Source organism: Schistocerca gregaria, chromosome 6 (genome assembly GCF_023897955.1).
Source record: "Schistocerca gregaria isolate iqSchGreg1 chromosome 6, iqSchGreg1.2, whole genome shotgun sequence".
NCBI classification, from domain to species: Eukaryota; Metazoa; Arthropoda; class Insecta; order Orthoptera; family Acrididae; genus Schistocerca; species Schistocerca gregaria.
Genome location: NC_064925.1, coordinates 305,903,310 through 305,917,111, shown reverse-complemented (window position 1 = coordinate 305,917,111; position 13,802 = coordinate 305,903,310). Strand labels below are relative to the sequence as shown.

The window sequence follows — 13,802 nt, the reverse complement described above, 5'->3', positions numbered from 1 at the left end:
GGATTCAAAAAATTTTATATTGTTGCCATTCCTGACGTGCAAGGCTTCCAGCCGTGATTGTGGTCATTTGCCTTAAAATTCAAATTTGGTGTTTGTATTTACGTAGTAAGCCTTTAAAACCTTATTTACTGTCATTCCTGGCGTCTGAAGCCGTCTGCTGTGTTTGTGGCGACTTGCCTTTAATATTTCAATACCTGTGATTTGTAAGTTGCAGCGAGTTTTAAACAATTCTTAATTTATTGCCATTCCTGGCGTGTAAGGCCTTCTGCCCAGATCACAGTGGCTTGCTTTTAAAACATTATCTATTGTTCTGTATTTAATGGTGATTTGCTAAATTGTAACTCACTGAAAACACTATTATTTACACTGTTGTTTATTTCTCCATTAGTAACGTGTGTTATTTTTTATTTATTGTTGAGTCTGGAATTACTGCTTTAAAATAAATTGAGTGTGATTGTAAAGGCAACTAATAGTAACTGGTTAAGGCCGTGTCCACAATAGTAACCAAATCCTGCCTTCCCTTGACTACCACCACGTTTCAACTGGTAGCAGAGCGTGGTTACTCTTGTAATATCGTCATTTCAGTTGCTGTTGATTTGATTTGTTAATGTCTGTTAGTGTTGTACGATTTCTGCCTTTGGTATTGTGTTCTGTTTTATGTGGTCTACTCTGTAATGGCGGCCAGGCAGTGCCCCAGGATCGGCCTATTGGGGAGGGACCACCTCACTTGTGAGTTGGCGATAAGACGCCAGCCTATTGAGGGTAGTGTTCCGGACTTAGCAGTCCACTTGTGTGCTACTGTTCTTCAGCCAGTTGACGTCATGCCGGATGTTGTGGGTTACACAAAGGCAACCATTGAGTTTCTGTTTAAAGCTGTTAGGAGTTTTGAGGTCAACATCGGCTTTCTAGAGGGCACTCAACCTAGTGGCAGTCAGTTAGACAGGGTGCTGGCATAGTTGATACATTTAACCAACTGAATATCTGATTTAAGGGCGTTAAAGTTAGAGGATCGTCATAAGGAGTCAACTGCTGAATTGGCGTCCTTGGTTAAGAGACTGCAGTTTAAGGTCACATGTTTAGAGCTTGATGGGAAGAGGACAGAGGAGCAGGATTTGTTATCTTCCGAGCGTTGCGCTAGCGAGGCCCGGTATAACGCCTCATGTCGTCCGAGGGGTTAGCTGTGCCGTTTGCTTAATTGCCTAATCTCCTGGTGCATCTGTTTCGGGACATCATAGAATTAGCCATAGACCGACTTAAGCAAGTTGAAAGGTTGTTATGGTTGTTGGTTTGCTTTGAGCAACACGCTGATGCGTTTTATCTCTATCGTATCCTTTAACTAGAGGCGAATTGAGGACTCTGGTATCCAGGTCCACGGCAGAAGGGTTTTCATTGCAGCAGTTGAGGAAGCTTGTGATCAGCGAAAGATTGACCACATAAGCAGTTCGAGTGTCGCTATATTTGGCAGTTGCAGCAAGATAGGGAGGAGCTGCATCAATATGTGAAAAGAGTTAAGACGGCTTGTTTGGCCTTTCTAGTCGACTTGCCAGAACGGGAGTTAGTTTCAATTGTCCTGATGGGAATTTGAGTGGCGGATAAGTGACATTTTGTTTTTCGTGCCCATCCCTCCACTTGGGAAGAACTTCGTGCTGCTGTTGTAGCGATATCCCTGTAGCCATGTAAAAAACTAATGGATGACTAGTTGGATTCAATTAACATGTGACAATAAACGTGTTGGAAAAAACAAGTATAGGTCCTGCAGTAGTGACAAATTATAAAAACTAAGCAAATTGCTAAGAAAAGTTATTGAGAATCAAGTAATATGCACATTATGTAATTCCTACAACAGACTTGAGGCTATCAATACGGAATGTAGTGAAACGAGACACAAGACAACTAGCCATGGAATGAGATAACATGACTATTGAATAAAACGAAGGGTCTAAATGATTATTCACAGGTAGCAAATACAGGTAGTAATTATTTCTTAAACAAAGTAAAAATGTAAGGACAAGCAGTTTAGAGAAAAGTCATAACTGAATGAAACAGCAACTCTCATAAAAGTCAATCATGTGCATGTGTCATCAGCTTCTTCTTCTCAAATTAAGAAAATTATATAGTCTCTCAAAAACAAAAGCTCATTTGGATTTGATGGTGTTTCCAACACAACACTAATGATATGTCCCCATATAATAAGACCTGCCTTAGCTGAAAAAAGCTTACCTAACTCAACGCATTTTTTTCCAGGAAATGTACCATTGTTAAAGCCCTCTATAAGAAAGAAGATAGATGATGGGAGATATCAATAACTAAAAACCTGTTTCACTACTGACAACATTTTCCAAAACGTTTGAAAAGATTATATATTCTAGAACACTATTTCACCTCAGCAACAATAATATCCTAAGTAAGTCACAGCTGGGATTACATAAAGGCTTGCTCAACTGAGAATACCATTTACACATGCACTCACCAAATTTTACAAGCATTAAATAACAAAATAATAATAGCAAATAGAATTACAGTATTCTGCCAGATAAACTGAGATTTTATGGGATTGAATGTATTGCCAACCAATGGATAACGTCATATCTAGCCAAAAGAGTGCAGAAAGTTGTACTTACTAAGTAATCCAATGTAAGCAGGGGGGATAATTCTGACTGCAGAGAAATCACATAAGAAGATCCTCAATGCTCAGTCTTAGGTCTACCATTGTTCCTCATTCATGTGCACCATCTTCACCGCCAGACACCACACTTTCTAGGCGGTAGCCTTTAAATCGGCCGCGGTCCGTTAGTATACGTCGGACCGGCGTGTCGCCACTATCAGTGATTGAACACCGAGTGCCGCCACACGGCAGGTCTAGTCTAGAGAGACTCACTAGCACTCGTCCCAGTTCTACAGCCGACTTTGCTAGCGATGGTTCACTGACTACATTTGCAGAGACGACAGTTTAGCATAGCCTTCAGCTACGTCATTTGCTACGACCTAGCAAGGCGCCATATTCAGTTACTACGAATGTATTCTGAACAGATAATATTGTGAATCATGTACCATCAAGAGTGACGTTCATCGTTAGTGGATTAAAGTTAAGTATCAAACTAATTACGTCCGCTTTCTGAATTCTAATTCCTTGTCATGTTCCAGACGTCATGTCAGTATAGTCCTTCCCTCCTCATGCCAGCCTGCGTAAGCTAAAACTCGTGCATTTCGGCCTCCTCTAGTAATACGGTGTTGGCTCTTCAGCCAACACAACATACAACATAGCAGAATTAGTTCTTTTTGCATATGACACTAGTATTGTAACCAGTCCAGACCTATATTTAGCAACAAAATTAATGGTAAGCAATGTTCTTAACAGTATCATTGACTAGTTTTCTGCAGATTGATATGATATATTCAGTTCTGCACATCTAGTTACTACACCAGTGATAAGTTCAACAGACGGTGCGGAAATAGAAAACCCACAGACGTTACTACGTTATCTAAATGGCACTCATGAAAATATCAAGTACACTATGGAAGTAGAAGAGAACGGATGTCTACTCTTCCTGGACATTTTAATCAAGAGAAATCCGGATGATACGTTAGGGACACTTTCGTCTACAGGAAGAAGATGCACATGGGCCTTTATCTTAATGTTCAGATTTGCCACCAGCCAGCACAAAACAGCTCGGTACAAAACATGTTGTTACACAGAGTCACCTCCATCTGTGACAGGAGGAGTTTGCATAGGAGTTGCAACATCTGCGGGAAATTTTACGAAAAACCAGCAACAGTGAGACTCGGATAACACGTGAGCGTTGCGGACAGAGAAGAGTTGGGTGCCCTATGCTGGTTCGTCAACAGCCAAAACCGTTAGTATACTGAAAAAACACAGTATAAAAGACATGTTCCGTGCAACGCGAAAAGTAAAGGACACATTGGGCTCGACCAAAGACCCTTTAGGATTACAGACATCTGGCATCTACAGTATCGAGTGCGGATGTGGAAGGCAGTACATCGAACAAACATAGAACAAACAATTCTTATGGCAAATAGAAAAGTCCGTGGTAGCAGAGCATAGCACCAACGAGGGGCATCCCCACCACCAGCCGCGCCGCTCGGCACCCGTTTCCGGATGTGCATGATTGGACTGCCTGCAAGCAACTACACAGATATGAGCAGCACAGCATCCTGACAACTTGTTTGAGGATTATGGGTACAAAATTCATTGTTGCTTCAAGACGACACCACTACTTGGCTGATCACCCAAAAAGAGTTCTTCAAATATCCATAAGTTGATATATTTTGCCTATTTTGATTCAGTGATGTGCAGTATAATGTTCTTGGGTATCGTCTTTAAAAAGGAAATTCTTCATTGATCAAAAACGTGCTATAAGACTAATATATGATGCTCACCTATGATCATCATGAAGACATCTATTTAAGCATTTAGGCCCTTTGACTACTACTTCACAGTATGTGTGCTTCCCCATGAAGTTTGTTGTAAATAGTCGACTACATTTTAAAAGGATCAGTGGTGTGCATTATTTCAATACGATATAGAAAAAATGACATTCATTATGCCATGTTGTGGTTGTTTTTAGCACAAGATGTTGCTTGAGATGTCACAAAACTCTTCTAATCCAATGCAGGTACTAGTAAATGACCTAAGCAGAGGATATCCAGACAGTGCTAGATTCTTTAATGATGAAGGCCTGTTAAAGAACAAATTCTTCATGAAAGTTCAGACACAGATTGGCAACCATACAAAAGAATTCAAATGGAAGCTCAGCAACATCTACTGATAATGCAGAGAGCCTCTCAAAAGTGCAAAACTGAAATCAATTAGCTAGCAATTGCCCTATTTCTGGTTATGTAATACGAAAATAAACATTACCCTGGTGTTGTTGCAAGTTTTATCGAAGCTGGTGCGATCATAAATATCTTGATGTCATGACTCAGCAACTGGAAATAGCCTGTAAACAATGATGTACTTTTTCACAAATTGGGTGGATAGTTTAAGCTATGACTCTATCAAAATGTTTAAGCGAAAGAGCCATTTTCTCAGTGCCAGATTTGGTCGATGGTGATGAATTTTGCAAAATATTTTTCTGTATTCTCTGGTATAGATGCTGACATTTTCTCAGACCAACATAACTTATGAAGCTTTTTCCTTTTCTTTGATAAGAAAAAAACCTAAATTTTGTTCACGTTTGTTACTTTTTTTGCGTCTTAAATTTTAAAAATGTGACGCTACCCTGAAGTTTTATTGCTTTTGTCCTTTTAGTACCAAAAATTACAGTAATGGTTGTTTACTATGGTCTTATAAGGCAACACAATAAATTTTAAAGAGGGTGACATTGCCCAAACTACTGTCCTGTATCAAAATAGTGTTTATATTAAGTGGAGCAAAGTAACCCACACCAGGGTTTGCTTTGCTCCAATTTTTAGAACTATAAAATGTGAAAAATAAATCTTTGGTATCTTTGTATGGTACTCTAAACTTTCCACGTCAATCTACAATAGACTAACCTCATTTTCAGAGTCCTTTTACGAAACTGTTATGAATTACATGATTTGGTTTGAAAAATTGTCCAAAGGTGAAGCAAAGTAAATGCGATTTAGAGCAACATTTCAGTAGTAAAGACTGAAAGATTGCAAGAAAAACTATAGATCTAAAACTTGACTTTGAGAGGTATTTATAAGATTTATTTTTTAAGAAATCGAAGATTATTTCAGCAAGCTGGGCTAGTTGTATTTTATTTATTGCCCCTAGGACTCATGGATGTGTAAGTCAGAGATGCTAGCAGTAAGTCGATAAGTGGGAGACGACTGATACCCGTAAACTTTGTGGTCATGTGATCCTTGTACATGTGGTTGCGTCATGAGTGTCATGTAGATGGAAAAGGTGATATTGGCAGATAGTAAACAAAGTTAAGTGAATAGTGAAGAAACGGATTGCGACGTCTATACATATAGTTTTCGATATGGAAGAATACAATGGAAATGGAACTGTGAGTGTTACGTGCTGTCATCTCTCCTGAAATAAATTTATTGCGTCCTACGTGATGGCGTTACTTGTGCAGAAGTATTATATTCTTCTGACATTTTTAGGATCTCTACAGCCACCACGGAGTGCTGTTGAAGATTCATGGAAGTCATGGAAAAGATGATGACGGCCATAGTTTGGGCACCTTGAGTATTGTGGAATTTGTAAGTGTTACAGCTGGAGTGTAATAGTTAATGCACGAAGTTGACAAGGCTACTACCAAGTTACATTGTTGGCACATTGCACTGTTAGTCCATAGGCTAGTGATTATGTTCACCAGAGGTCACAGGACGTTTGTACCAAAATACTCAAAGGTCACTGAAAAACTTGATAGTTTGTGTCTCAGTGTAAAGAAAGCAGATCTGTGTATATCGTTACGTTAGATCAACCTATCGCTCTAATATAAAAGTACAGACACTGCAACTTATGTCTTCTAATTAGTCAACGCTGTTGTGGTTTCTTAGTAATGGAGTCGTTTAGTTACAAAGAAAACAAATTGACCAACATGAGTCCGAAACATTGTCATTATGGAGACTTAAAATATTTCGTTGACATGTCGTCATACTTTTTGTCGACTGGTACACAGTATATTTTTGTTAATAAAACTTTTGACAGCTTGCGGTGAAGGTCAAGCAGGTACCATTTTGACTAGGGAAAATACAGTTTCTTTGCTGCGGTATTAAATATTCTAAGCTGTGCATTCTACTTCCTGTATACAATGACTGAAAGAATGTTAATGACACTGCCAGCATATCCTTCCTTTTCTTTCATTGTTGGTACACATCCTAACCCACAAAAATAAGTTAAAACCTGGGCATCATTGCCACATTATTTACATGGTCACAAATGCAGCGCTTGCTGGAGTCATTCTGAATCGCCATTTTCCTTTCATTGAAAATATGGGAAGGTATATCATTAATTTGTATCGTTTTTGGCACAGATAAATAGAACTTTCAAATTGGGTTTGTATTCAAAATGAAACAATCCCCTCTCACTAAAAGTGAAAGTTGAAACCTGTGAACTGCCATTAAATTCTCCCCATACAAAGTTGCACTAGGTAGTCTGACACTAGCTGTTCTCAAGGCCAAGACAGCCTGTTTCTTGAGGCAATTGATAACAAAATTATTTGTATTAGTTTGTCTTTAAAGCTTATCAGTATCTTGATTTGTTTAATCAGTGTAAATTCTTTTAGAGGTTTTTATGTTACATAGGTATTTATGCAGGCTTCTAAAATAGTTAAAAGGTGATAATTCAGTTTTAATGCATGACATGTCATTAGTTAGTAGACTGTATTAGATTAAATATAAATCTGTGAGGAGACATCTGTTGTTATAAGTTATTCAGACCCATACAATAAGCCACTTCCTTGCAAGCTGCTAACTAGGTAAACTTCTAATGATTTGGACACTTTTTTTGGAATTCTTAAATACTTTGGTTAAACTTTAGAGCATAACCATGTTCTTCCTCTCATGTTGATCAGTTGACTACTCAGAAATGAACTCTTCAAAGCAAAAGCCTTCAAAAACAGATTACAGGTATTCAGGTATAAAATAATAGCTATTATCTGCTTGCAGCATGTGGGGACATTGTAAACAATTATGTAGCTCTAAATTGTGATATCATTTGATTATAATTACTACTACTACTATTTGTTTCTGGGAAATCCCATAAGACATTGGATATTATGTTCTCCTGCCCTCCCCCCCCCCCCCCCCTCCTTCCCAATCCCAAATGGTCTTAGCTGCATTCCCTCACACCACAGACAGGTTGTTTTAGTGTCAAATGCATTGGCTTCGCCGACTCACAACTGAACTCTTACCTTCCAACCTAACCTATACTTTGGGTTAAGCTACAGATCAGTGTATCACCACGATTGGTGTATAGATATTAAATTTGTTGGCTTTGCCAGCTAATGACAAAACTGTGAATATATGCACCAATAGATGAGGTGATAGCAGCTATTATCATTGTCACTGGCCAAAGCCAATAATCTGCATTTTACTTCAAACATCATTTCAAATATGACAGATTTTATCACTTTTCAAATAGAGTATGCAAGGATATTTTGCTAAACCATATTTAATCATTTCTTTGCAAGCAGTGCACCCACTGATGTGTAGTTAGTGATGCATCAGACCCTGCTATCTGAGATAATTGTGTACCTTAGCAAAGTGTTTCAAATGTTACATAATGATTTACAGTAGTATGTCATGTCCATTAAATACTCTGTTCATATATTATTTTGCAATCTCCTTCTCTTCACCCAACCTTACAGCCACAATTTGGTGATTGCACCTGACCATTGAAGGGCTGAAAGAATGAGCAGAAGAAGAATGATGTAAATTTCTGGATCTACATACTATGTACTCCATAAGCCACTTTGTGGTGCATGGCAGAGGTACCTGGGGGCGAATTTTTGACAAATGTGGGTATGAGACCAGTAATATGTAAGAGCAAATTTCATAAAATCAAAGATCTTTTTAAATGCCATTGCAGATGAGCACAAGGCATTGACAAGCCCTCTGATGGAATTTTGTAAAGAATATTTAAAAGGTGCTTCATACACAGTGTGTCAGCATTATTTGTGTATTAGTATCTGAATGAGTTATTTCAATGGTGTTTCTTGATTTTATTATATGTATATTGTGTCAAATTGGAGGGATACACTCAAATTGTCAACTGTTTTCTCTGGTCACGATTTCGGATTTCTCCTTGCCAAGCAACTAACAAATTAGTGCACAGAAGTGTGCACACTCTTAACTTACTGGAAGGAGTGAGAAGCCATCACCGTATCCCATAACAGCAGTGTAGCAACTGAACCCACCAGGAAAAAGTAATTCAGAATATCCAAAATGCTTTGTAGCAGGTAAAAAGAAAAGGTTAACATGCTACTGGGTAGTAGGAATTCAAAATGTAGTGTGCAATCCCACAACATTCTATCACATCACTGCCGAGTAGTGGGGAACAGTGGTTAGAAGTAGCAAAAAGCAAGCTGCAGGTAGTCAGCAGAACAAGTGGGTCTGATAAGTGTCTCACCAATCCTAATAAATTATAGTGCCAGACAGAGAGTTAGGATAGTGCTCTTTTATACACAAGTCCTTTAGTGTGGTGATCAAAATGGTATATGAAGGAAATGGTGTATCACTTTAAATACTATACATACTTAACTTGGTGTCTTTTATTTACTGACTAAAACATTCTCAACTTATATGGGGATTTACTCTTGTCTCTGTTTTAGAAGAGGATGGTTAAATGTAGAGTATATTTTGAATTTTTTGAGGTATCTGACTTCTTAAAACATTAAGAGATAAGTTCCTTGTTTGTTTTAGTAATAAGCCAGCCACATCTAGGTTAAACAGGTTTATACTTCTAAACCTCCTGTTGTTAATTAGTTTTGTACAGGCAGTTTTGGTTTCATTTTACAGAGACAATGTGTGTGTCAACAAATAGGTAGTCTAGTGATACTTATTTATTAGGTATACCAGTATATAAGCAAATGAAGTCTTAATCAATGTAGTCTTGCTTGTCCACATGCCTAAGAGTATCCTAGCAGTTTGGTGCTCTTGTTAGATAACCAGCAACCATCCATTTTAGTAACAATTGGATGAATATTGTAAGCATTCTGCAGTTGAGAGGTTGCTGGATGCCCAAAACACTAAGATTTTCTTGTTTTAATAGAATGCTGATCATACTAGTCTGTCAGCAGTCACACATTTGTCAGCAGTTACACATTTCTGTTATTTTTTCAACTTTGTACTAGTTTTACCTGTTTATAAAGTTGAAAGAAGAGTACAGTTCTATATAGTGGTGTGTGTGTTGGTGGGGCTTTGGGAGGGTTGGCTCTTCCTGCATTTCTGTCCTATAAATACTGTCTTGCCATCTGAGATGTAATAGTCATACAGCTGTTTCTCGTTTTTCCAAATGTGTCTAATTTTCGTATAGGCAACATTTGTCTTTTCCTTAGTTGTGTGTGCATCTGTATAGTAGCGTTTCCCTCTAGCTATTTCTCGTTAGCTGTTTTGCAGTCTCGGTCAATCTCATTTCTTGGACATTTCGATTCCCTTTCAATGAAATTCAGTATCTTTTGAGAGATACAAGAATTTCTATTAGGCCTCATCTTTTTTACCTGTTTCGTCCACTACAGCCTTCACTGTTTCATCTCTCAAAGTTACCTGTGGTATTATCTCTTTATCTTGCAACCTTTTGTAAATTCTTTGCATTTAATCTGCAGTTTGTAACCAATAAATTATGGTCAGTGTCTGTGTCTGCCCATGGAAGTGTCTTCCAGTTTAAAATCTAGGTGTGAAATCTGTCTTGCCATTGTATAATCAACCTGTGACCTTAGTGTCTCCAGGTCTCTTCCATTTAAAGAATCTTCTTTCATGATTCTTAAATCAAGTATTAGTAATGATCAAATTCTCCCTGGTTAATTTCTTTTTCCCAGTCCATATTCTCATACTATTTTTCCTTCTCTTGCTCTTGTTAATATTGAATTCCAGTCCCCCTTCACAAACTTTTGTGTCCCTTAACCACCAGTATAATTTCTTTTATCACTTCACAGGTACATTATTTCAATGTCATCTGTGGAACTACTTGACATGTAAACTTGTAGTGTTACGGTGTGTGTTGGTATCATGTCTGTCTTAAAAGGAGATGTCCCCAGCTGTGCAGTTGACTGTTTGCAACCACCTATAGGGTGGTGTAGGTTAAGAACCCAGGTATCACACCCTGAAGATGTTCACCCTGGTGGGCCCTTGTTTATGAGTAACAGCTGAAAAACAATTTAGCCTTATCCTCTAGAACATTAAATTAATACCATATGCTCGACTGCCATTGTAGCATAATGGATAGCTTGGAAGACTAGGAAACTGAAGTGGCGGTTGGAATTTTCTCACATTCATTAATGATTCTTTTTAAAAAAAAAAAAAAATTCTAGTTTCTTCAGTATTTGCTTCAAATGTAAATCTTTAAATTTTCTAATCCTTTGTCAAGTCATTATAACAATTGTATTCTTTATTTGCTCTCATATTGTCTTCCTGCCATTCTTTTTTCATTTGGAATCTTTGTCCATATGGTTTTAATTCTTTTTTATTTATGTATTGTAATATTTAGTCATTTAAAAATACCAATCAAGCAACAGAAAAGTGAAATAGTTATTACCATTCATATTGACAGTGCAACAGTCACAAAAATTTTCCATTGTGAGATGTACAGTTTTTTCGGTGGTAATTGTCATACAAACATTTTAAACATAATTTTTTATTGCACAATGGACAAACTATAAAAGCTATCTCTCTGCATTTACATAGTTTCTTCATCAAATTCAATGGGAAGCACACTTCATTCATGTTATGAAATAATGTCTTTTCACTGCACCTTCGATCCATACCAGGCATACCTTATGTTCCAAAAGACTGGTGCACAAAGAATCTGATGAAGAGTGGAATGTATTTTGAATGCGTCTTCACATGTAGCAGTTTCAGATTTATCTTGAAGTAATTCAGGTGTGCTCTGGCATCTTTTGATAATATTTTTCACCTGACAATAAAAATGTACGTCACATGGCTGACACAGGAGTACACTTTTGAGGAATGATTTTGACAGTGCATTTAGCTTTTCCAACACTGTTAACCAATATTTTGTTGTATAAAGTGTTGACCATCTTACCACTCCTTGAATAAACTAGTAACAAAGTCATTTTCTTTAATGTATGGTATCATTACAGATTGCACATATTGTCTGTTCAGCTTTTGTTAATTTTCCTGATTTTTGAGGAGGTGACAGCCACGTTTCAGTATTCTGACTCCAAATTTTCAATTTCTTTAGCAACTTTAGGTCTAAATTTATTTCTAGCCTCCAGCATATGTAAGAACACTGGTGCCAGCAATCCCCTTGTGAACGTCAATGTATATTGCGGTGTATATGAATGTGTAGCTTTCACCAAATCTCTCTTGCATCACACTGTTTTTGATCCCAGAAATACCAGTGATAGATGATACTTTGATTTGTAATTGTGACCCATTTGTTTGGTATTATTAAGAATGTTAGGATTGTAATTGCCTCTTATCAGCACTATTTGCTGCAGACTCGCAAAGCAAATGTGAGAGGAAAATGAAAAAAAATAACAAGAAAGAATTGATTCGTGATTGGTAACTGCAAATCCACCAATGATTTTGAGCCCAAGCGAGAAATGAGAACAAATAAGAAAGTTAATACAATGGTTACAATAACTTGCTAAAGGCTTAGAAAATTTAAAAATATTACATTTGAAGCAAATAACTGAAGAAAAGTAAAAATTAAAAAAAAAGGAATGTTAAAAAAATCGAACCTGACACCTTTTCCCAGTCATTTACACTATCCATTATGCTAAAACAGCAGTAAAAAATGAGGTGCTAATTTAATGTTCTAGAGGAGGATGTTAAATTGTTTTGTGCCTTTTACTCTTAAACAAGCACCCCCCCCCCCCCCCCCCCCCCCCTCAATCTGAAGTATACTCTTTATAATTAAAATGCAGAGAACTGGCAATACACAATTCTTTGAGTATAAATGTGGTGCATGATTGCACTGGTACTCTCTTAATAATTTTTTATCCTTTTTTGTGTAAGCAAAATTTTTCTGTGGGCAGCCCGCAGAAATGGGGGGTGTGACATCCACGGAGGCTGATCAGAAAGCCTCCCTGGTGTGTCTGACAAACAGGTTTCAGGCACTGTCTCTGGCTGAGCCAGATGCAGCTGCCTGCCCTGTTTCAGAGAATGATTCTAAGCCTTCAAGGTCTGGGCAATCACAGAGGGTGGGCTTATTGGTAGTTGTGAGCTCCAATGTAAGGTGTGTAATGGGGCCCCTCAGGGGTATGGCGGCTAAGGAGGGGAAGAAATTCAGTGTGCATTCTGGGCGGAGTCATTCCAGATGTGGAAAGGGTCCTTCCGGATGCCATGAAGAGAACAGGGTGCAGCCAGCTGCAGGTGAAGGCACATGTCGGCTTTAATGACGTGTGTCACTTTGGATCTGAGGAAATTGTCTGTGGATTCCAGCGGCTATCTGATTTGGTGAAGGCTGCCAGTCTTGCTTACGAGATGAAGGCAGAGCTCACCATCTGCAGCATCGTTGACAGAACTGACTGCGGGCCTTTGGTGCAGTGCCGGGTGGAGGGTCTGAATCAGAGGCTCGGCGGTTTTGCGACCGTGTTGGCTGCAGATTCCTTGACTTGCACCATAGGGTGGTGGGGTTTCAGGTTCCGCTGAATAGGTCAGGAGTTCGCTACACTCAGCTGGCGGCTACGCGGGTAGCGGAGGCTGTGGCGTGGACTGGGCGGTTTTTTTTAGGTTAGAAGGCCTTGGGAAAGGTACGGGGTGGGCTGCAATCTCAAAGGGTGCATGGCAAATACAGGATGTGCTTGGATCAAGGAACAGTCAGAATTGTAGTTGTAAATTGTTGTAGTTGTGCTGGGAAAGTCCCTGAGCTTAAAGTGCTAATAGAAAGCAAAGAAGCTGAAATTTTTATAGGTACAGAAAGCTGGCTAAAGCCTGAAATAAGTTCTGCAGAAATTTTTCTGAAGTCTCAGACGGTGTTCAGGAAAGATAGATTAGGCAGAATTGGTGGTGGAGTGTTTGTGTCTGTCAGTAGTGGTTTATCTTGTAGTGAAGTCGAAGTAGATACTCCGTGCGAATTGGTGTGGGTGGAGGTTATACTTAACAGCCGAATTAAGTTAATAATTGGCTCCTTCTACCACCCCCCAGACTCCGATGATATAGTTGCTGAACAGTTCAGAGAA

The 13,802-nt window shown here is 38.5% G+C and overlaps 1 protein-coding gene across 1 annotated transcript in view; it reads left to right on the top strand.

Moving 5' to 3' along the window:
* Positions 1-5,789: 5,789 nt before the first annotated feature.
* Positions 5,790-13,802, top strand: part of LOC126277927 (TBC1 domain family member 15) — a 56,498-nt gene continuing 48,485 nt past the window's right edge. Inside the window, exons 1-2 of the mRNA XM_049977503.1 lie at positions 5,790-5,996; positions 6,097-6,195. Of these exons, the coding sequence (XP_049833460.1) occupies positions 5,970-5,996; positions 6,097-6,195 (126 nt within the window). The 5' untranslated portion in view covers positions 5,790-5,969. The remainder of the gene's footprint in view (positions 5,997-6,096; positions 6,196-13,802) is intronic.